The sequence below is a fragment of the Acanthochromis polyacanthus genome, chromosome 9, assembly GCF_021347895.1.
Source record: "Acanthochromis polyacanthus isolate Apoly-LR-REF ecotype Palm Island chromosome 9, KAUST_Apoly_ChrSc, whole genome shotgun sequence".
Taxonomy (NCBI): domain Eukaryota; kingdom Metazoa; phylum Chordata; class Actinopteri; family Pomacentridae; genus Acanthochromis; species Acanthochromis polyacanthus.
In genome coordinates, this window is record NC_067121.1 from 6,271,771 (window position 1) to 6,297,465 (window position 25,695).

The following is a 25,695-nucleotide window of genomic DNA, read 5'->3' on the forward strand; positions in this document are numbered from 1 at the left end:
TCTGGAATCGGACGTTCAGCTCCGATTAGCCTCGGATGTGAAGTAACACAAACTGGAGAGAAACTTGTAATACCAGCAGCCCAGTGAGTCACTGCTGAGCGATTTTAAAGCAAACATGAAAATCAGACCCAGCTGGACGCAGAACAACACAGAATGTTCTGCTGTAAACGCGGCAGTGATCCTGGTGGAAATCAGATGCAGATTCAGGACGTGTTGTCGGGTAAATCGTAAAAACACAGCTGCTGATTTCTGTTTTCTGAAGCTAAATCTCCAATAAACTCCCATCAGCGCCGGTGGAAAGCGTCGGTGTGGAGGCTGGGATGTAATTATCGCCGTGTCTTCCTGCGACTTCCACCTTCTCACGGTTTGATCCAGATGTCGGCGGGGATGTAGCAGAGTTTAATAACAGCCTGTCGCACGTTTAGGAGGCGATATGGAGAATAAATCCAGCAGCAGGACGAGCTCCGACACGACTCGGTCCGAGGAGACGCTGCAGTCATTTAACTAATCAGCCGTAAAGAAACGCTTCGTTTACAAACACCACATTTAATTTATCGTCTAATCATTGTTTCTGGCTTTTTATTTCAGAAAGTAGCGGGTGCAGTGGAGTCCGAAGTTCAACAAAAGTCTATAAGAGTCGCCTCAGAACTGGAGGACATTCTACGTCCCACCCATCAAATTTAAAATAATCCACGTACGAAATACTAAAACATGCAGTAGTTGTGTAAATGTTCTTGTCCTGAGAAATCTAAAAAAAAAAAAAAACAGGAGAAAAGAATGTTTGAAAATATTTTTAAAATACCAACTCAGTCTGGAACCCCACCCCCCCGATGACCAAACTGAATCCTAATAAAACAGTTCAAATGAATTTAAACCTCCTTTTTTGTTTTTTTTCATTGATGTCTCTTGTAATTATGAGAACATTTTTTAAATCAACATAGAATTTTAAATAACAGTTACTATACATGGAACGTGTGTCCCACAACAACCCTGTCGATGACGTTTTTGTCATTTTCTGTCTCGTTTTTGTCGTTTTGTCTTGTTTTTTGTTTTCTGTCTTTTTCAGTTTGTCTTGTTTGTGTTGTTTTCTGTCTTTTTTTGTCGTTCTGTGTGGTTTTTTTGTAGATTTGTCTCGTTTTTGTCATTTTATTCTCATTTTTGTCACCATCATCCAACAGTTTTCCTAAAGGATGGGTAGAGCAAAGCTCTGTCCTCTCTGCTATGTTTCATCTTTTCATCTCATTGTCAGCCTTGATTGAACGTCTCTCTCTACCTCATATTATCAGGATCAGACTAATTCTTTGGACTGTTTGCCATCAGTCAGTTTGTCCTCTTGGTCAGCAGTAACAGCTAGCTAAATATCTAGCTTCTACTGCTGAGAAAAAAGCTGGCATTAGCATGGATTAGCATCCCTGTTGCTGTGATTAGAGTAGGGTTAGCAAACAACACATAAAACATGGAATAAAAATGGTACCACTGTTGTGTAAGCTGAGCTAATCAAGCCTTTGATATTATATTACCTATTATTTATCAATATGGAGCAGAAAACTGTAAAAGAGAAGGTTTATTTAAAAAAAAAAAAAATGTTGAAGCTCAAATGTCCTCCAGTTGTGGAACGACCCGTAAACAGAATCAGGTGCAAACGGTTTCTCTCCTGCTCTCTGTGCTCACATTAGCTGTTTAATTCTAAGTCATTACAGCAAAACTTCCAATAAAGCCGCTCTCGTTTACATATTTACTGCTTCTGTTGTTGGACAAAAAGAAACAAAGAAAAAGAGAAATAAAAAGTTACTGAAACGAAAAAAAAAAACTGCAACATAAAGTCCTCCACCTCCATGAAAACAAAATTACCGCTACTAGAAGCAGGGATTTCACGAGATTGTAAACACAATAAAAAAAAAAACACAGCATTTCTCTAAGAGCCCACAGGTGGTATTAATATTGTAAAACAAAACAGTGCATCTATAAACCAGATATTTTACTGTTGGCTTGTTTAATCTGCTTCCATACTTAATTTTTGTGGTTTTTCTTCCAGCTGAATCCGTCTCAGTTCCCACATGTGCTGAGGAATGTACATTTTTAGTTTTCTAGGAATGCTGGTACAGCAAACAGTGTACTTTTGGTGATTTTTTCAAATGAGAATAAAGTGAGTTTTTTTACAGATTGAAGTGTGTCACCGACGATGCCTTCAAGGACAATCGGAAAGTTGAAAAGCCAAAGGAATTCTCGTTTACTTTCGATGTAAAAGCACATCGAACACAACACCAGCTCAGAATTTATTGTTGCTTTTGTTTATTTTTTTTACAGAATCTGGTGCAAATGGTTTGTTGATCATTTTTATTTTTGGAAACTGTAAAAAACACTTAGAATAAAATGATTCTAGAGCAAAATGCAGATTTTTGGCTCATAATTGGTTGTTTTCCAGGTTAAATTGAAACTAAAACAGTTCTCAGACTCTTAAAATGTGAATATTTCTTGGTTTCTTTTCTCCTCTGTGACAATAAACTGAACATATTCGTCCACATTCTTCAGCATTTTGATACCTCATGGACCAAACAACTTATCAGTTAATTGAGATAATCATGAATTGCAGCTCTGCTACAACACCCACAACAACAAGACGATATGGTCATCAATATCCCCCGCCACATGTGATGTCTATGAGTCTACATCCAAAATAGTGATCAAGGGCCATAACTCTGTTAAATATTATCGCACAGGTCTCATTTTAGAACTTGATCAAGGTGTCCATGGTGTGAAGCTACACACTAAATATCGTAATCCGAGCTGTAACAGTTTCTGCGAAAAGCTGTCCCCTTCATGTCGGATGGACGGACGGACGGACGGACGGAGGCCAAACCTATATCCGCCTTTTCCACTTCGTGGAGGCGGGGGATAAAAACAAAGGAGCTTGAACAAAGAAAACACTTCTTAGTAACACAACGGCAGCAAGAAAACCACATATATGACCACATTTCAATAGATAATTTCAACTTCTCCTGCTGCAGATTCTATTATTTGACATTAAAGAGACAAAAACCCACCAGATTGTAGGAAACCAGCAGCTTTTACCTCCCTGACAACGTTCCCAGAGAGCTGAAAACCAGCGTGAGGCCGAGGTCCGAGAGGAGAGACAGGACGGGACTTGTGTTGTCATGGAGGTCCGGCAGTGACCCTGAACGCACCACGGGCCTTTTAATTAGCACACAGCGACAAGAATGCAGAGTTTGGACTTCAAAGTGAGGCGTGATGAGTGAACAAACACAGAGCGGCGGGTTAAACATGAGCAGGAGAAGAAAGGACGCTGTTTGTTGTTGGAAAAAGGGAGGCGGGCAGGTAAATAAAGACCCTCCAGCAGCTGCAAACCCAGTTTCTGCTTCGTCCATGGCTTTCAAAGACATGAATGACGGCTTCACACACAGAGACGAAAATACCGTGGGGTTTTGAATAAAAATCTACAGACATTTCAAGAAAAACTGTTCAGGAAGTCGCTGAATATGGACATGAGATGATCACAGATTCAAAGTCAAATGAAGAAACGGTTCATTTGAATCTCCAGAAATCCTGCTTCAGAACAAACAACATGACTCCTGAGTGAAGCACAAAAAAGCCTAATAATAACAAAAATGCTCAAAGAAATCTCCAGATATGGTTCTTCATATCTCCAGAAAACTTCAACAAGTCACCAGATATGAACGATCGTAAACACAAAGACTGAACAAACCAAATGTTTGAGCTAACCGAGCTTCTGAATCTCCAGGAATCCAGCTCCATAACAAACAACACAACTATTTTATTACTCCTTTTGGTTCAGGTACAAAATCTGCAGAAATCTAAATAAATAAAGATTCTGATGAAGTTGGAAATGTTACCGAGAGTTTCCATATTTTTAAATTTCCACAGCAGAAGTTAAAGATCAACATCTCCAGATATCTCGCTTCACTGCTTTAGAAAAAAAAAAAAAAAAAAGAGAACACTCTTCACCGTAGGATTGTAAAAACAAACAAAGAAAATCTCCAGATATTGTTCTTCATGTCTCCAGAAAACAGCAAAGACGTCAGCAAGTCTCCAAATATGAACGATGGGAAACACAAAGATCGAACAAACCCAACGTTTTGGTTCATCAACTTCTAAATCTCCAGAAATCCTGCTTCATAAAAACAACTCGCCTCCTCCGTGAAGCACAAAAACTAACGGCTTCACATGCAAAAAGACAAACCCATTTCCACCGTAGGATTGCTAAAACAAATCTCCAGATATGGTTCTTCATGTCTTGGAGACATCAGCAAGTCTTCAGATATGAACGATCATAAACACAACTAGGGCAGAACCACGCCCTCTACTGGAGAAAACCCTGTCCTCCCTATACAAATTATGCAATATGTATCAGTTTTGATCATCCTACGCATCTCCCTTCCTACTTGATCTGCTGACCTCTAACTCCACAGCTGAGCAGGGGACCTTAGACTGATCTTCAGTGCCAAGTTTGATCATCCTGACTTCAGCACTTGCAGAGATATCGGACCGGACATAGCCACATACATACATATCAATTATTATTAATAATATTTATCAATTATTTCCTGCAATTTAGGTTTTGTAATTTATTCATTTCAAGGAGAAGCACTGCAAAAATAAAACTCAATTAAAAAAAACATTCTGATGAAGATGGAAATGCCACAGAGTTAGAATTAGAAGCTCAATATCTCCAGATATATTTCTTCATCGCTTTAGAGAATAAAAACACATGGAAGTTTTTCAGACATTGAGCCACAATGAAGGAATTTATGCATCTTAATTTAACAAGACACGTGCGAACTGAGTCAATTAAGGGCCGCTAACATTTTAACCAATTAAAAATGTATTAGACGGGATCAAAAGATGAAGGAAATGAATGTTTTCTTTGAGGAAATGAGGAGATTCTTGGTGAATTAGAAAAACAGTCTCAAAAAAAAAATGTGTTCAAAAAAACTTTAGCAGGGTTGAAATTTAAAAACTGTGATCGACTCCCCTGTGGAACCTTTGTTTACTTTATTTACTTTACTTGACGGTACAAAAGTACCCGGTTAAGTTCAGGAAAAGACGGTCGCTGCTCTAGATTCCAAATATCTGGCAGCTCTTTTCTATCGTCTCGAGTTAAAAGTCATCATGTGAAGACGACGACACGCAACCAAAGAAAACCTGAAGAGCTGCAGGTTGTGGAACATGGCGGAGCTTTAAGGGGGAGGACTCCTTCATGTTAAAGAAAAGAGGAGGATTGTGATGCTGAGGGCGGCCTCCTGCTCTGATCTCCTGATAGGACCCTCTTTGATGGAGGGGGAAGGGGCCGAGGATCCACAGAACATTCCTGAGACGACTCCAGGTTCAGAGCTGCAGTCTGGATGGTAGAGGCGGTTTGTTGGAGGTGACTCAGAGCTTCGTTTCCAGACAGAGTGAGACGTTGCCTCGGGCGGTGCAGATTTTATTAATCCCGTCATCAGATCAGCTGCTGAACAGCTGATTTATGCAGAAATGAGAACACCAGGAGCATGAATGAAACCAACCCTGAGCTCTGATAGTTTCTGGATGTTTGTCACAGTTTTACTCTCTGTGGTTCATTTTTCACAACAATTTAAAGTCGTGAACCTCAGTGGAGACAGAACAAGCATGAAGAAAGAGTTCTGAGATTTCTGAGTATTTATTTAGCAAAAATTGGGGAAAAAAATGGACTCAAGATGGCCAACACTTGTCCATAGGTGTTACGAATGATGGAAAACAGGAGGCTCTACATGCTAAACATAAATACTTAGATTTTTACAGACTTTTCCTTTCTAATCTGTTCATCATCAGTAGAAAGATGTTTCTCCATGCTGAATGGATCTCCAACAACCTGCTGCTCTGTTCACCGTTTCTGCATTTATTTTATTCATCCCGTCGGTTTTTGCTGCCCAAAACGACTTTAAATTTGTCCAAAGTAACATAAATTTTCCAAAAACATCCAGACTAACCCATGAATTCTCAAAGATAACTTGAAAACTGCCCTAAATTACTTCAAAATATTCAGTAAGCTTCAAAGTTGTTCCAAATGACCATTCTTTTGTCTTTACAGACAATTTGAGCCATTTTGGACAGTTTTTAGTCCACTTTTGAGTCTCTGCTCATCGGTACAAAGCTGTTCCACCGTGCTGAATATATTTCCAACTACTTGCTCCTTTGTTCACCTTTTCTGCTGCATTTATTTGATTCATCCAGTTTGTAGGTTTTGCGTCTCTTTTTTGTAACATTTCATGTTTCTATCATTTTGTGTCTCATTTTTGTTGCCTTCTGTGACATTTCTGTTGCTTTGTGTCTCCTTGTGGTGGTTTGGTTTCCACATATTTCACTATTTCCATGTTTCCAGCCTCTACAAATCCGTTCACACGTGACTAAACTCGGACACTCGCAGACATTTAAAGTTGTTTTCTGGCGTTTTCTGACATTACAGTGAATTAGTAATTAAATTTGAGCTTTTAGTGGTTAGAAAAGGTGAAATATTTGCTGGCTCTAGCTTCTTAAATATGCAGATTCATGCTTCTTCTGATCTGACATGACAGTAAGTTGAATCTCTTCAGATGATGAATAAGATAATCACCTAGAAAACAGATTCAGTGACGGTGAAACGTTCATTCCTTGCAGGTTTTTTTCGACCGGCCGCTCCTGCAGGAATCTCACAACAAAGTGACGACGTCCCTCCGACAGGAAGCGAAGCCGTTTGACTGGAAGCTCCGACTGATTCACAACGAAGCTGCAACGACGGCTGAAGCCTTAAAGCAAACGAGACCCGTCCTGACGACTGACGGAGGAGCAGCTGATCAAACACCAACAAACACCAGCCCTCTGGACTCCACAGGGTTAAATTACCGCCATGTTTTAACTCTGTGGTTATTTTCTCTGCAGTATAAAGTTTGTGCAAACAGAACAACCATGAAGGAGAACTCAGAAACTCCCCCCGTACAGTGGGACACAGAATTTTTGTAATTTAAAAAATCTCCAAATAAAAACTACTGCAAACTGAATTTTTGTCACATGACTGTTGTTCACAGTGGAGTCAATCAGAGCTTCATGTTTACACAAAGATCTGCAGAATTTTTAGTTTTTAACAGAATCCCGTTAAAGCAAATATTTTATTTTTGGCAAATTATTAAAAAAGATTTGGATTCAAGGAAATTTAAAGGAAAATTCAAAATTGATTGTTTTTTTCACATTATGAGTTCAAACCTTCAGGCACTAACCGTAATAAACAAGTTTATCGTTTTAATTTGCCTTTTTAGAATTTTTAATTTATTAAAATTTCTCCAAGTGCCTACAGGTTTTGCCAATACTGCAAAAAGAAAGTGATTATTTACAACTTCTATTTGCTTCCAGACTTGTCTGCTCCCTGCTCTGTGGAAACACCGCCTGCAGTTCATCTGAAAACTCTGATTTTTTTCACCTGACTTTTGGTTTTCAGTTAAAACAGTCGTGGTTTCTCAGGTGTACAGAGGAGAGCACAACTTTTTGTTTTTTGCAGAATCTGAGTAGGTCAAATGCTTAATTTTTAAAGAAGAAACTCAGAATAAAGTGATGACGTTTACAGACGGAACAGCAGGTCACTGATGATGCATTCAAGGACAATCAGAAAGTTCAAAACCCAACCGCACCTTTGTTTAATCTTCCAGAAGTACCTGCAGATTAACGTGATTTTAATGAAATATCATGAATTAAAGCTCAGCACGTTACAATATGCGTTCAAGGACTGCCGTAAACTAGAAGTTCTGAAGATTTTCTCTGGTTTTTCTCTGCTTTTACAGTTTTTTTTTGTTTTTTTTTACATTTTTACAAAATGAAAAGCCACTTAATTGGAGGATTATTTGACAGAGAGCGCAAATATTTCTAATAAGATGAAAAAATAATGAAAATTTAGGAAATACTTTAATTTACAACTCTTAAAATCATTGTTCTTGCCAAAAAAAAACAAGTTTCTGAGCAGCAAAAGGATAAATTTCTCTGTTTCTCCTCCACCAGCGAGGACTAAACATGGATCATATTTAAGTGAAAACGTTTGACTTCTCTTCTGTGAGATATCTTCAGATCGGAGCTAAAACTGGCTGGAAGCGGCTCTCGTTTTCCGTCTTATCTGAGCAGAGTCACCTTGACCTGCAGCCCAGACGCCGGCAGGATTCACGCGTCGCGGCGTCGAGCTTCAAGGTCACGGAGAAATCTGAGCGTCTGATTCTAAACGATCCGAGTTACAGGTGAGACTTTAAATCCTTCTGGGAAAACTTTAAAACAACATCTGGACCGAAACTCTCTGAAAGGAAACAACTTCTTTTAAAAAATGGTGTTTTTAATGCACACATTATAATATGGCAGTTTTTTTGATATTCTGAGGTATTTGTAGTGAAACTTGAAGCCTAAAAATCATTCAAGACCCATCAATGAATCTTCACTTTGCTTTAAAAACCTTTTTAACCATCTGAACTCCTTATTTAAAAAAAAAAGTCAAAACAAAATGACAGTTTATCAGCTACAATATGTAAAAAAAAAAACTAAAGAACCGTCAGATTTTCAAGTTTTCAATGATGCTTGAACCAGTTCAGTCAACAAAAACAACTAAATATAAGCTTAAAACTGTGGTATTTTATGAAAATTATGTTAATTTAGAAGTTATTTTACATGTTACAAGATGTTTGCTCAAGAAAGATTCTGTAAAAAAAACAATAAATTCTGCAAGGTATCAGTGAAGCCGTTAATGAGTCAACTGTGACGAGGTAAAAATTCAGAGTTTTCAAATGGAACTGCAGGCAGTGTTTCTACAGAACAGAGAGGAAAATCAAAGCTGCTGAAGATGAGCAGAGCAGAGAGGAAAGGTCTGGAGGTTGGAAAACAAAACCACCACAAAGAGACACAAAACAACAACAAAAAAGACACAAAACACAATAAAAAGATTTTAAAAACAGACACATATCAGCAAAAAACAGACAAAAGGAGACAGTATGTGAACACAAAAAGACCAAAATGTCACAAAGACCCATGAAATGATAAAAACGTGACACAAAACAACACAGAACGAGTCGCTAAACAGGCAAGTTGACGTGAAATGAAAAAAAAAGCCACAAACTGAGACAGAAAACGACAAAAAAAAGACACAAAATGGCCCAAATGAGAAACAAAATGACAAAAACAACACACAGAACTCTACAAAAACAAGACAAAACAACACAAATGTGACACAAAACTACACGAGGAGACAACAGGGCAGAGAAAAAAGTCTGGAGAGGCTGAAACAAGGAAACAGTTAAATAACTACAGCATGAGGAGACAAAACGACCAGAAAGTGACAAAAAACAAGAATCAAAGCAACAGAAAGAGACAAAAAATGTCCTAAAAAGACCTGAAAGGGCACAAATGTCACAGATAACAACAAAAACACAGCCACAAAGAGGCAAAACTGTCCCAAAACCACATAATATGACAAAGTTGGGTTGTTGGAGATCCATTCAGCAGCAAACGTCTTTCTACAGAGGATGAGCAGAGAGGAAAAGTCTGGAGGCCAAACATGGAGACAGATAAATATGTGTAGAATGAGGAGACAACAGCTGTCATAAAGACAAACAAAATGACAAAAACATCACCGAAATCAACAAATATCACACATAAACCAGACCCAAAACAACACAAGTGAGACGTGAAAACACAAAAGGACAAAAACAAAACAGGAAATGACACAAAGCAACAAAACAGAGACACAAAGTGAACACAGAAAGTCCCAAAGACGCATTAAACGACAAAATGTGACACAAAACGATAAAAATAAAGACACAAAATACCAAAAATAAGACACTAAATGACCGACAGGAGACATAACTGTCCCCAAGAGACACAAAATGATCCGAACATGACAAAAAAACATCAAAAATTAGACACAAAACGTCACAAATGGGACAGAAAATAACTAAATGAGACAGAAAGTTGTTGGAGATCCATTCCGCATGGTGAAACGTCTTTCTACAGATGATGAGCAGAGAGGAAAAGTCTGGACAGGAAACATGGAGAGAGATAAATATCTATAGTATGTGGAGGCAATATTGTATTTTCCAGCATTGGAAACGTCTGTGGAAACTTAGAAAAACATTTTATGGTATGGTTTCAATTACAAAAAAAATAAAAATCATTTACGGTGTTATAACTGGGTCAAAAATGTCTAAAAAAAAAAAAAGTCAGCATTAAAGCAATTCTGCAAAAAATAAAAATTTTGCTCTCCTTGACAGAAACATGAAGCAAAGTTTGACTAAACTGAGACCAACAATCAGGCGGCAAAAATTCAGAGAGTTTTAGAATTTAACTTAAAATATGTAAAGTGTGTAGAGTTAGCCTTTATTTCCAGTACTGGTACTAACTGATGTCTATTTGAAAATTTTTGAAAGCTAAAAACACAAATGAAGTTAAATTAGATTTTTTTCTCGTCTTTTGATGGTTTCTGTTGTTCTAACTGCGTCGTACTTTACAGACGACATTTCTTCGTGCTCGTGTTTCCATCGAGGTTCAGGATTTTATATTTCAGTGAAAAATGACTAAAAATGTGTCGTGTTCCCTGAAAAACCCACAGTTAGACTGGATTATTCATAATAAAGGACCTATTACTGGATGGATTCAGTGATTATTTATTAATAAGCGTCTGAGCGTCTGTTTGAGGCTGTGGTTCGGTTTCAGGTCTCGCTCTGATTTTTCGCCTCCGTAGAGACGAGCCGTCGGAGCGTCACGTGGAAACAGCTGGACACCTTCGTTTCTCGCTTCACTACCTGAGCGGCTCTTTGAAGTCTCCACAAACATTCCTGAATACCTCAAAAGATTAAAAAAAATAGACACAAGGATCTTCTCCGAGCTCCTACAAAATAAAAGCCTCCTGTTGCAGCTCTGAGACGTCCTTCAGTATAAAAGTTGTATTTCTATTTTAAAAAGACATTTTCAAAAACTTCTTGAATTTTTGGCACCTGACCGTTGATCACAGTTGAGTCGGTCACGGCTTCACTTTTGCAACAAAGACAGCAGATTTTTTTAGTTTTTTACAGAATCCAATTAAAGTGAACGGTTTAATTTTTGGTAAATTTTTTACAGAAACACGTAGAATTAAATGACTTACATAAAATATCCTGATTTTAGCCTTAGATTGTTTTGTTTTTAAAGTTAAAAGTTAGATTTATTCCATAAAACAAAGAATATATAAAATAAATTAAGTCATAAATGTACACGTCCAACGTAAAACAACATTAAAATACTATTTCTACTATGGCCATGATATCACAAATTTATCAGAATTTCTCTAATATTCATTTTTATTTATCAGATGAAGCTGCTAAATTCAAGTTTAAAAATAATATTTTATAAAAATTAGACAGTATCAATGGAGACTAAAAAATGAAGTGTTGGTTCTATCATTTCACCACATATCTGTTTATTAAATGAGAGATATCTTGAAATGGATGTTTTCACTACAAAAATGTTTAATTCATGTGTTTTCATCTGAGTAAAATAGCTATAAGCCTCAAGAATCTGTCAAAATACAGTTTTAATTACTGTATTAATCATTTATCATTATATTTATGTACCTTACATAGTACAAACAAGTGATTTAATTGTTTTGATATTTGTAAAAAAAAATCCCTGGAAAGTGTATTTTGAGGGTGGACAGTTGAAGTATTTTTACTACGCTGTTATTTTTGCTTATTTTACAGCATTTCTTACAGTTTTCTACTAGAAAAGTCCAGTTTTTGGCTCCGACTCAGGGGATTCGAGGGTTTTTCAGGGTTTCTCTCATCAGCTGCAGTCGTTTCCGTGGCGACCGTCCAGCTGTGCAGCGCTAATAATCTCCCCCCGTCGCAGGTTCCCACGCCGAGTTCATTCCTGAGATGCTAAACAATGAGTGGGGACCAGATGCCTCCCCCTGCCTCCCCCTCACATCGCTGTAATTTGCAACAGCTGGCCGAAGGTTGGGAACCCGGGATTTTTCCCACACTGCACCGCTGCGTCTGCGCTTCCTGTCAGACTCGCATTATTGGCTGCATGTGTTCGAGTCCAGACGTCTGATGATCAGTTGCAGCAAAAGTCATTTCATTTTAACCAGGAAGCTCCGGGCTGCTGTTGAGGGTTCACCGGTAATAAGACAGCAGCGTTTTCACCCACCGAGAGCTCGTTTTTACCCACCGAGAGCTCGTTTTCACCCACCGAGAGCTCGTTTTTACCCGCTAAGGGCTCGTTTTCACCCACCGAGAGCTCGTTTTTACCCACCGAGGGCTCGTTTTCACCCACCGAGAGCTCGTTTTTACCCGCTAAGGGCTCGTTTTCACCCACCGAGAGCTCGTTTTTACCCACCGAGAGCTCGTTTTTACCCGCTAAGGGCTCGTTTTAACCCACCGAGGGCTCGTTTTTAACCCACTATAGGGTCTTTTTTTTACCCACCGTAGGCTTGTTTTTACCTGCTAAGGGCTCGTTTTTACACACCGAAGGCTCGTTTTTACCCAAAAACACTAAATTTTGTAAATTTTCGACTGCTCTTTCAGCTCGTGTTTCTTCTGCAGAATCAAAGCCTCTAAAATTATGACTTCTTGCATTTTAAAGCGGGTAAAACCAGAGCGACGGTGGTCCTGGTGCAGGTTTTCAGCTGGTTGCTTCTAGATTCGGGGTCCGTCTGCAGCTTTTTCTTCTTTCGGCTCTTTCATGTCCCCTTCGGCCTCGATGCTGCTCAGTCGAGTCGGGACACGTCGCCTTCCTGAGACACTTCAAACGCTGGAAGATCTGAGCTCCACAAACACATCAGACTTCCTGAGATTAAAACTCCACCGAACCTCCAGAAGGGAAACCGGTCGGCTGCTTCGACAGTCCGGGAAACCTCGGATTGTGTTTGAATTGTCATCCCGTTAATCTCCAAAAATACCACAGCTGTAGCCTCATTACACATCAAAGTCGTGTTTTATATCAGCTATGTAGAGTTTAAAAGCTCAATATTAAATTGTTCATTTATATTAACACCATAAATGACAATTAAAACCAATATTTAAACTTGATTGGTTAAATCTTAGCACCAGTTTTATTCTGGCTTTAATTAAATTAATTTTCTTGATTTAAATTGGATTTTTAAAGCAACTTTTCATTAAAAATAGAAGCTTTAAATCACAGCGTCAGGATTAAAAATTGTTTTTAATATCACAGCTCCAATTTTATTCACTGTTTTAATAAGTTTAAATTTTCTTAGTAGCAGTTATTTTACTTTCACTTGTGTTCAGAAAACTTTGTCTTCTTTACTTTAAACAAATAATGACTAAAAAGTGTCATTTAGGTGTAAAAATTGCAAATTAAATCAGGTTTTTGGTCTATAAAGTGCTCCGATGTTCAACATATTGCCAAAGAAGATGAAAGAAACCAGAAAATATTCACCTGTAAGAAGAATTTTGATTTTTTTTTCCTTAAAATTCCCTTAAACTCGTTAATGAATTGTCATAATAGCTGCTGACTGATGCAATAGTTGAATTGATTAATGGTTGCAGCTTTAAAACAGCAACATGAGCCATTTCTTTCTCACATCCAACAGCGATGTCTTGTTTAATTAGTAAAAAACTCAATGATTTTAACATTAACATCACATCTGATAAACAAAAAGAGCTTAAACATTAACTTTTTGTTGTTTTTAATCAAAAATAACCTCAAATAAATCTTAAAATGTGTCATCAATAGAGCTATGATGATTAAAACTGTTAAATTAATGAAAAAAAAGTTTAAATTCTCTGATTGAAGACTCTAATATGTGAATATCTTCTGGTTTCTTTCCTTCTCTGTGACTGTAAACTGAATACTTTGAGTTTTTTCTGACATTTAAGCGACCAAACAACAAATCGAACGACGCAGAAAACAGTAAAGAGATAAAAATCGACAGGCAGAGTTGTAGAAGTTGTTTCGACGCCGTTGCTTCACATAAAAACTGAGTTACAGCAGAGACGGAAATAAAAACCCATCGGCTCGACTGTTTGTCTTAAAGTGAAAAATGAGGTCTAAATATTTGGCTTCGTCTAAACAGGAACACGTCGATCGGAAACAACCTCTTCAATCCGCAAATATGACCAACGCTTCAACAAACAGCAGCACGGCCGCTTCTGGAAACAAAAACCACAAATTTAACTCAGTTTATGGGAGTTTTTTCACATTTTTCTTCCCTGTTTGCTCATTTTTCACTACAGTATAAAGTTCTGCAGCTCTATGGAAACGTCTTCAGTCCAGGACGACACACATCTAAATATTATAAATCTAAATGAATGAGAAAAGTTTAATTTCTTCGATTGTTTATTTCACAAAAATTGAGAAAACCTGCTGAGAAGTTCCTGACTTTTCTGAGTCGCTGCTGGTTTCACAGTTGGACGGAGGAAATCAGAATATTTTCTGAGGGTTAAAGTTGCAGATTGAGACTCTTAATTGGTGAATTTATTGATTAACTGTTCAAAAATCTGAAAAAACTGCTAAAAAAATGAGTCCAACATGATGAATTCATCGATCTACAGCAGAAAACTTCAACATTTTCACCTTCTGTCAACCTGAAACAGTAGCAGGAAGTCTTTCTGGTTTATGAGGCGTTCACTTCATCTTCAAAGAGCCGAGCTTTAAAACTTGATGAGTTTTAAATGAGACATGTGGAATGAAGCAACTTTGACAAAATGTGATGATTCTAAGGTTAGATGTTCACGTTAAAATGTCTGACGGTTCTGACTGTTTCTAGATGACAAATTGTAATTTGGGGGATTTTATGAAGACTGTTGGCAGGTCGTAGGATTAAAGTTGAATATCTGGACGCAGAGCGAGACTGTTTGTTGATTAATTTATTGATTCAATGTTTACAAAAAAGAAAAAAAATTTAAAAAAAATGAGTCCAACATGATGAATTTATGGATCTACAGCAGAAAATTTCAACATTTTCACTTTCCATCAACCTGAAACAGAAGCAGGAAGTCTTTCTGGTTTATGAGGCGTTCACTTTATCCTGAAAAGATCCGAGCTTTAAAACTCGATGAATGAAATCCGACTTTTCACACCTGAAGGCAGCAGAGCAAAGCTGAGCTCTAGTTATGCGTTGATGAAGGCAGCGTCGCCCACAGCGCAGAAAACTCGGCGTGTAATTAAGTGCATTTCCATGAGAAAGCGAGGCTGCGGCTCTAATCGCAGCTCAGCACCTGAGGCCTCCAGCAGCAGCAGCAGCATGACTGAACCCCTCAGGAATGTCAAGCACCGTTAAAAACAGTGGAGCTGCTGCTGCCGAGGCCTCCGGCTTCAGAAATAGACAGGTATTTTTAAAAGGCTGAGTCGCAGCGCCCAGAAATCCAACAGGGCTGCCGGTGGACCAAAACCACAAAATATCTATAAAGAGTCACCTTTCTGAGAGTTTAAAGTCACTTTAAGTTAGTTTAATGAGAGCTAAACAGCAGAAAGTGTCACCAAACTAAGTGAAAATATCCTCCATTTTAAAGTTTCCTTTCAAGTTTGCGCCATATTTGATCTTTTTTGCATAAAAAGCAATAATTTCACCATAGAGAAGACTGTGAGCTACGGCTGAAAGCTCAAGAAAAGGCCATCTAATGGACCTTAAAGGGCTGCAGTCTAAACAGTCCTAAAATGTTCAGTTTAAATTCAGAAAATAAACCATGTTTCTTAGTTTTAAAGATCATTTTATGTTTGTTTAGTGAAACGAAGAAACATGAAAATTTCCTCCAGTTTAAAGTTTTCTCAGGCTGGCCTGAATAGTGGTTTCTGGTCTCCGGATATTCGGGCCCTTGGGGGGGAATATTCGAATACGCGAATATTCGGACACCAAAATCAATATCCGGATACCAAAATTAATATGCGGATACCGTCGTAGCGAACGAATATTCAGATATTCAGGTCCAGCCCTAAAGTTTGCTCCAGACTTGATCTTATTTGTGTTTCACCAACAAAACACAATGATTTCACCAAAGACAAGACCAGTAGCTCCAGAACATGCCATTAAAGGGCTACAGTCTGGACGTGAACAGTCCTAAAGTATACACTTTATACTAAGATAGAAAATAAATCATCTTTCTTAAAGTTTAAGGTTATTTTATATGTAAGTAACCATACAAAAGTCCTGCCAAACTCCATTAAAATTTACACTAATTTTAAGTTTTCCTTCTAGACTGGAATCGTGCTTGAATTTTTTTGAGTTTTAATGACAAACACTTTAAATTGGGACACAAACCCTTCACCAAGGAGAAGACCAAGAGCTATCAACGATATCAAATGTGTCTTTGTTCTAACAGTAGTTCATGAATTTTCTGTTTCCAGTCAGACATTCAAGGTTATTTAATATTTAAGAAACCATGCAAAAAGTCCCACCAAACTCCAATAAAGTTTTGACTAATTTAAAGTTTTCCTTCCAGTTTTGTGCTTGAATCTCACAACACAGCAACAGAAAGTGTCACAAAACTCTGCAGAAAATTCATCTAACTTGAAGTCTTTCTCCAAAACTACCATCAAACTTCAGTCATACGACTCAATTTTTGATCTTTTTTTATCTTTAACAATCGAAACTTGAATTCAGGACACAGAAGACCATGAGAAGCTCATAAGTCCACCAGAATAAGACTGGTTTTGCTCATCGCCAACCAAAATATGTGCAATTTTTTAACATTTGACAGAAAATTTTATTCTTCTTTCACTTTTTTACTTGAATTTTAGCTTTTACTGTTGGAATCAATCAGTCAGTAAGTTCTTCTTCTGTCCAATCTGCAGAACTAAAGTCTTAGATTTTACTGTACGGCCACAAAAGAAATGAATTATCACATTTGAGAAGCTAAAAATTGCCATTTTTTTGCGTTTTTGATACAAAGTCTGTGACCCTCACAGCATCTGTTACTAAATCTACTTATTGTTGCCAAAACTAGTTTCATGTCAGGTTATTTAAGCAACATCTGCCTGTCTACTGTTTCTGATATTCCCCCTCGAAGACCTGAAACTGAATCCTCGTCCCCCAAAGACTGAGTCCACAGTCATGACGATGCGTTTGGAGGCATCGGGACGCCGGGGCGCCAACTTCACACCTCAGAGCTGCTGAGCAAACGCTGGAAAACGCAAAGTGATGGGAGGCTCAGCAGGAGGCTGACCCTGCACTCAGGTCAGAAAATAGCTGCAACCCCCAACAGACGACACTCCACCCCCAACAATGAGAACTATGCCATCCATGCTGAGCGTCAGCAGCAAAAATCACTCAAAGTTTCCAGGTTACAGCACCCACATCCAGTGCCAGCAAAAGGAGAAGACCTCAACGATGCTCCTCATTTACTCCACCCAAAAACACCGAACTCCACTGAAAATTACACCAATTTAAAGTTTCTCTGTCTAGTTTGGAGTTGTACTCACATCTCTTGACACAACTTTTGGTCTTTTAAAGCAAAGGTTTTCTTTGGGTTTTGGCTTCTTTGGGTTTTCGTGACATAAACTTTAATTCAGGGCAGAATCTCGTCACCAAAGACCATTAGCTGCCACTGAAAAGGATACTAATTGGACCTTGGTGCCACAATCAGGATCTCAGCCCCGTTGTTTGGCTCACCCAGCAGTCTCAAAATACAGTTTAGAGTTGCATCTAAAGCAAAATCATGTTTCATACCATTTAAAACCCTATTTTACGTACATTTTAAGTCAGATGAAGTCACATCCAAAGTTCAGACACACAAATTTTCACCAATTTAAAGTTTCTTTGTCGAGTTTCATCAACATCTCACAACGCAACTTTAATATTACCGTTTAAAACTCCATTTTATGTACATTTCAAATCAGAAAAAGTCTCAACCGAAGTTCAGACCCACAAACTTCCACTGAACTACATCGAAAATTTCTTCGAATTAAAGTTTCTCCGTTTAGTTTGCAGTGTCATCGACATCTCTAGACAATTTTTAATCTTCTTTTGTTTTTAGCAACCTAAACTCTAATTTAGGACACAATGATGTCACCAATGACCATTAGCTGCCACTGAAAGCTCCAGAAAAGGATGCTAAACGGGGCGGCATGGTTCAGTGGGTAGAGTGGCTGTCTTGTAACTGGAAGGTTGCCGGTTCGATCCTCGGCCCGTCGTGCTCACGTCGAGGTGTCCCTGAGCAAGACACCGAACCCCTAATTGCTCCTGATGGGTTGTGGTTAGTGCCTTGCATGGCAGCTTCCCCCATCAGTGTGTGTGAATGGGTAAATGTGACATATCATCATGTAAAGTGCTTTGGATAAAAGCGCTATATAAATACAACCATTTACCATTTTAAACGGACCTCGATGCTACAATCAGGATCTCAGCCGTTGTCTAGTTCAAACAGCAGTCAAAAAAAAAAAACACACAGTTTAGAGTCACAACTAAAGAAAAATCATGTGTCCTACCGTTTAAAACCCCCATTTACGTGTATTTTAAGTCAGACAAAGTCTCAACCAAAGTTTAGACGCACAAGCTTCCACCAATTTAAAGTTTCTCCATTTACTTTGCAGTTTCATCGACTTCTTGCAACGCAATTTTTGATCTTCTCTGGGTTTTAGCAACACAAAATTTTAATTCAGCGCACAACATCATCATCAAAGACCATTAGCCACGATGGAAAGCTCCAGAAAAGGATGTGAAATGGACTTTGGTGCTACAGTCAAGATCTTAGCTGTTGTTTGGTTCAACCAGCAGTCCAAAAAAACAGTTTAGACTTAAATCTAAAGAAAAATCACGTTTCTTACTGGTTAAAACTACATTTTAAGTTCATCTCAAGTCAACCAAAGTTCAGACATACAAACTTCCATCAAACTTCACTAATTAAAGTTTTCCATCCAGTTTGCCCTCGTGCTGGAATCTCAGGGCCCAACTTTTGAGCTTGTTTGGGTTTTACCAACATAAGCTGTAATTCAGGAAGCAATCACTTCAGCAAACACTTAAATCAGGTCAGAGGCACTTCTTCTAAACAAGACCAGGCTGTGAGAAGGGCTTCAGACTGGATCTCAAATGGGGTTTTGTGCCACCAGCAGTCAAAAATGTTGACTTTATACTCTGACACTAAAGTAAAATCACGTTTCTTTCTGCTTAAAGATCATTTCCCAACTTCCATATCCCAAGACAAAAAGTCTCACCAAACTCCATGTAAAATTCCACAGATTTAAAGCTTTCCTTCCAGTTTCCAATCATGAATACTTTATGGCAAAACATTGTATTTTGAGGGTTTAAACAACAGTAGCTTTAATTCGGGAAATAAATACTTCACCAAAGACAAAGCCAAGAGCAGCGACTCACAGCTTCAACTGGAGCAACACCTTCGTGCAGCTGCTGCTCGCTGAGCTGCACCGAAGCGCAAACTGACTCATTATGTGGGATTTTTGTGGGAAAGTGTGTCTTGAGGGTGTTTTTTCTGAGCCGAATAAAAGCCTGGCAGCTTAAGATTAGTCATGATGTGTGGTTGTGTTTGTTTATGTCGCTGTTTTATCAGGGAGTGAGAAAGGCCTTAAAGCGAGAGTTTTTTTTCAAGGGGGTTCGGCGCCGGCGGGGGTCTTACCGAGGTGCAGGGTGAGGTTGATGGAGTTCGGGTACTGGATCCCGGCCAGCATGGTCTGGCTCTGCCACCAGGTGGTCTCCTGCTGGTTGTTGTAGTCGGTCAGGTACACGGCGCTGTGGTGGTTCCGGGGGTCCCGGGCGTGACAGATGTGGCAGGACTTGGTGACCCCGGTGGCGCCGGTCTGGACGCAGTACTCCTCAGGCGGAGAGCCGCAGGTGTTGGTCGCCGCCACCGTCACGTTGAACGCGGCGTTAACGAACTCCGGCATGCAGCGCTGCGGGCGGCCCTGCTCGTCCGAACACTCGTCCATCGCGGCGCGGACACACACCGTCGCCACCAGGCTCCAGGCCACCAGAGCCCGGATAAAACTCGGCATTTTTTCCGCCCCTTCGTGAACTCTTCCAAAGTTTCCGCAACTCTCCGGTCAGTTTGTGGAGGAAAGTCCCTGAGGAAGCAGCGGGGATCCCAGCAGCGGCGGTTCCAAAGTTCCAGGCCGCGTCCGCAGCTCGTCTCCCGGCTGTGCTGCTGCTGTGTGACGGTCTGCGCTCGGCCTCAGCTCTTCGTGTCCTCCGCCGCCGCCATGCAGCAAAAACTCCGGCAGGAAAAGACGGAACTCCAGACTACACCCAGTCCGCTATTGCGCAGCTCCGCGGCGCAGGAGACCTCCGCCACTTCCGTCAACTTCCAGGAAAATCTCAGCAGGTCATTGGAAAAAAAAAAAAAAAAAAAAAAAAAAAAAACTCCTACTTTATCTCTATTTAAAGTTAATGAAAGTAAACTTCTGTAAATATTTTTTTAACAATCCATTATTTTTTATCACTTTTTACTTCATATTCTAAATAAAATCTGCAACATTCACTCAAAATAAAGGCACAATTATGGGTAATATCAAATATAATACCAAATTAAAAGATAATATAATACCTGTAATTAAAATTTACCCACTAAATCTAAACCACTAATACTTTATTTCTATCGTAACTTAATAAAACGAAAACTTCCAGCAGAATCTCAGCTGATCACTTTTTACACAAACTCTAATAAAACTAACAAACTCAAAGAACTCATTTATGCTGAACAATATGTAGAATTCAAAATAATCAATATATTTTTTACTATTTTAAAACAATCATTTATTTTATTACTTTTTACTTTACATTATTAAATCTGATGTGTACACTCAAAGGAAATATTTCTGCATAAAAACATTAAATATAATAAGCATATTCTTTATAAATAGAATTTATAGATTTTGAAGCAGCACTATTTATTTTAGTTTTACTTTACATTAATAAATCTGTTGTGTACACTCCAAATAAAGGCAGATATTATGGATAAGATCAAATCTAATTATAAAAAAGCTAATATAATAAATAGAATTTAAAACTTACCCGCTAAAACTTGATAGACTTAGTTCTATTTCAGATTAATATAATGTAAACGTCCAGGAAATTATTTATCCAGGAAGATAAATATAATAAAAATAATATAATAAATGTCAATAATGAATCAAATTAAATATAATTAAATATTAAATGTAATTAAAAACTTTAAACAATCCTTTATTAATATTTTTAACTTTACAGTTTCAACAAAATCTGCAACATTTACTCAGAACACACAAAATAATTCTGGATAACATTAAATATAATAATAAAAAAGATAATATAATAAATATAACTGACTTATTTCTATTTAAAGTTAGTAAAATTAATATAATTTAAACTTCCTGGAAAATCTCCAAATCTCAGCAGATCATTTATATGTTTCTGACATCTTGTTGAGACTCACATAAAACTGAAAAGGCTCTTAAAATAGCCAATTATCAATAATATGGATGAATAATAATGAGCTGAATATAATTAATAAAACATTTTAAACAATTATTTACTTTTTACTTTACAGAATAAATAAAATGTGCAGCAACATTATCAATAAAGGAGCAAACAGTGGACAACAGGAAACATTCAAAAGGAATCTTTACGTTTTTACATCATAATAATATAAAAACAAACGTATTGAAACTAAATAAATCACATTTAATTTACAAAGACTGATTTAATAAATGAGTCATAGTTCAGATTTCAGAGCTTCAAATGAATTTAATCCCAAACGTCTGATTATTTTCTCTATTTAATGTAAAAAGAAAACACAAGAAGCAATAAATGTACAAATAAATGTACATGAAAAATAATAACAAATATAAATAAAATATAAATAAATACATAAATAAAAATAATAAAGAAACAACACGAAAAAAGAAAAAAGCGACAAAAGTTTTTACAAAAGAATTACAAAGTGACACAAAAATGGACACATGACTAAAATAAGACATAAAACACGAGTGCGACAAAAAGGAAACAAAATGACAAAAACATGAGACAAATAGCAAAAGTCAGACACGAAAAGACAATAACAACAAAAACAAGACAAAATATTACAAAAATGAGACATAAAATGACAAAAACAACAATAAACAATCTATTATTTTACTTTCTGATCAGAACAACTTGTCATGGTCTAGAAATTGTTTTAAAGTTTACATTTAATGTCTTCTCTGTCATTTTTACACTTTGAGGACCGTATTGGAGCCTCTGGAGGGCCCATTTTGGCCCGCAGGCCACATGTTTGACACCCCTGAGTTAAAATAATAAAACGAATTTTAATTTTGCAATAAAAACAATAAACTGCAGAGTAATTATAAAGAAGATTACATTATTTAAATTAAAAAAAGCAACTAACTAAACTGCTGCTTTCAAACAAACTGACTCAGATGAAGGTTTGTTTCTGTCAAGTTCTTTTTTCTGGATTTTTTAACCAACAAGAGAAAAAATCATTATGAGTTGATGAATTAACCACAGATGATCTCTGATTCGTCAACAGTCAGAACCAAACATGAAACCTGTTAGTTTCTGTCTGATTAAAGAGAATCTTTTATTCTCAATGAGGAGCAGAACAATTTATAGTTTAAATGTTTGTTTGTTTGTTTATTATTTATTTACATAAAGTTCTGGTTGGAAAATGTGATTCAAGCTGAGTTTTATTTCGGATTTAAAATCTGTAAGTTCTGTGATTTACTCCAGTCAAACGTGGGATTCTTTAACAAAACATCGACTTCAAACCTGTCTTAACTATTTCCTCTTCAGATTTAATTTCTGTTTAACAATTTTTATTTCATTTTTTACTGCAGCATTTGTGTTGCTTTTTAACTTTTATGTTTTTAAAAGAGAGTAAGAAAAGCTCAAACTGTGAATTATTTCATAAAGAACTCGTGAGAAACTGCAGATTCTGATCAGTGAAGTTCTGAGGAGATTTTCTCTGAAGCTTTCAGGAATCTCTAAAATCTCGGCTCCAGGCTGAAGGAGCAGATTAGAGGATAAACCTTCAACCTTTTGTCATTTGATTTCTTTATCAGTGAACCAGGAGGATAAACACATGCTGCTGTGTGAATGAACCAAATATTTTCCCAAAAAAAGTGTAAAAATAAAAATCTTGATCAGTTAAGTGAAATTAGCTTTTTGCCCAAAAAGCATCATTATTTATTTATTAGAAATAAATCTAAACTTTGCCAAAGAAAATAATTCCTTATTAATTCTGTAAAACAAAACCCCAACAACTGTTAACAATAAAAGGATTTTTGCAAGGTGTTCCCAGGCCAGATGAGATATATATTCCGTCCAGCGAGTTCTAGGTCTACTCTGTGGTCTGATTCCAGGCAGACGGGTTCAGAAAACCTCCAGAGGAAGTCTCCCTGGAGGATCAGAATCAGATGTCCAAACCACCTCAACTGGTTCCTTTAGAGGTGAAGGAGCAGCAGCTCTACTCTGAGCTAACTACGGATCTCTGAGCTCCTCCCCTATCTCTAAGGCTGTCTAGCCCCATCTCTCAGCTCCCTCTTCACCATGACAGTCCGATACAACGCCCGCATTACTGCTGATGCTGCACCTATCCACCTCTCGGTACATTTTCTCATCACTCATGAACAAGATCCCGAGATACTGTAACTCCTTCGCTTGGGGAAGCAACCCCCCCCAACCCAGAGGGAGCAATCCACCGGTTTCCGACAGAGAACCATGGCCTCAGACTTGGAGGTGCTGATCCTCATCCCCACCGCTTTACAGTTGGCCGCAAACCGCTCCAGTGCTGCTGAAGGTCATGATGTGAGGAAGCCAACAGAACCACATCATCTACAAAAAGCAGAGATGTGATCCTGAGGTCCCCAAACCAGACATCCTCCTCACCCCGACTATGCCTTAAGATCCTGTCCATGAAAACCACAAACAGGATCAGAGACAATGGACAGCCCAAGCGGAGTCCAACACCCACCGGAAACAAGTTTGACTTTGTGCTGAATATGTGGACACAGCTCTTATTTTGGTCATACAGGGACCGAATGGCTCGTATCAATGAGCCCAGTGCTCCATACTGTTGCAGTGCCTCCTACAGGACCCCTCGGGGGACACGGTCATGGGCCTTCTCCAGATCCACAAAACACATGTGGACTGGCAGGTCAAACTCCCATGACCCCCTCAGCAGTTCCGCAACAGTAAAGAGCTGGTCCGCTGTTCCACAACCGGGACAGAATCCACATTGCTCCTCCTGAATCTGAGGTTCGACAATCAGTCGGAGCCTCCCTTCCAGCACCCTAGAGTAAGAGGCTGAGAAGTGTGATACCCTGGTAGTTGGAATACACTCTCCGGTGTTCCTGTTTGAAAATGGGAACCACCACCCCAGTCTGCCACTCCACAGATACTGTACCCGATGACCAAGCGACATTGTAGAGACATGTCAGCCAAGACAGTACAACAATGTCCAGAGCCTTCAGCATCTCAGGGCGGATCTTGTCCACATCTGGCACCACTGAAGAGCTTCTTAACTACCTCGGAGTTGAAAACCCCATGGACAGGGTCTTCTGCCAGACGTTCCCAGTTCACCCTCACTACATGTTTGGGTTTACCAAGTCTGTCCAGCAGTCTTCCCCGTCATCGTATCCAACTCACCACCAGGTGGCGATCTGTTGACAGCTTTGTTCTTCTCTTCACCCGAGTGTCCAAACATACGGCCGCAGGTCTGATGATACGACTGTGAAGTCCATCATCGACCTTTGACCTAAGGTGCTGGTCCCAGGTACACTTATGAGCAACCTCATGTTCGAACATGGTGTTCGTTATGGACAATCTATGAATAGCACAGAAGTCCAATAACAAAACACCAGTCGGGTTCAGATCGGGTCTTTCCTCCCAATCACCCCCCTCCAGGTTTCTCCATCGTTGCCCACGTCAGTGTTGGAATCCCTGGGCGGTACCCCTTCCAGGACACCAGCCAGAGACTCCAAGATGGCCAAATACTCTGAACTGCTGTTCGGTGCATAACCAAAAACAACAGTCAAGAGTTTTTCCCTCAGCAACACAAAGTCGCAGAGAGGCGAGTCTCTCGCTCTCTGAGGAGAACTCCAACAAAGTGGTGGTCAGCCGGGGACTCGCGAGTATCAACACAGCGCCTGCCACCCTGGACAACTCTGGAAAAGGAGCGAGTCCAACCCCTCTCCAGGATTCTGGTTCCAGAACCTGTGCTGTGTGCAGAGCTGAGTCCAACTATATCTAGTCAACACCTCTGGCACCAGCTCAGGTTCCTTCCCAACACAGTGAGGTGATGTTCCACCAGAACTAGTCTACACCACCAGGGGGCAGTGTACCTAGACACCTGCTCCTGCCTACTGCCCAGTGACTGGTGGGCCCACTGCTGCATTTTATTCATATCTTATTTTTTTGTTAAATATATACCACATAAATAAACTGAATATTAATGTAGAAGAAAATACAACTATGTTACATAAAACATTTAATCAAATAAATGCACTATTATCCAAAAAGGTTTTTTAAAAAAATTAAGTGATGAAAAATTATGAATAAATCTGGATTTTACTTAGAAATTAGTAAATAATCACAATAAAAAAATAAAATTAATTGTCAAGCTAATACACATATTTTTTTTTATTAATTCACAGAGATTTCATTTTAATGCATTTTTACTAACCTCAGTATTTATTTCACTTTTTCAATGCAAAAATGTGTTTTTATTTGTTTATTTTCCTCTGATATTCCCTTTTGGACCCACATATACAATAATAATA

The 25,695-nt window shown here is 38.5% G+C and overlaps 1 protein-coding gene across 1 annotated transcript in view; it reads right to left on the bottom strand.

Moving 5' to 3' along the window:
- The window catches only part of lamc1 (laminin, gamma 1), a 91,564-nt gene extending 71,364 nt beyond the window's left edge, over positions 1-20,200 (bottom strand). The window contains exon 1 of the mRNA XM_051952975.1: positions 19,563-20,200. Within this exon, the coding sequence (XP_051808935.1) occupies positions 19,563-19,938 (376 nt within the window). The 5' untranslated portion in view covers positions 19,939-20,200. The remainder of the gene's footprint in view (positions 1-19,562) is intronic.
- Between the last annotated feature and the right edge of the window lie 5,495 nt (positions 20,201-25,695).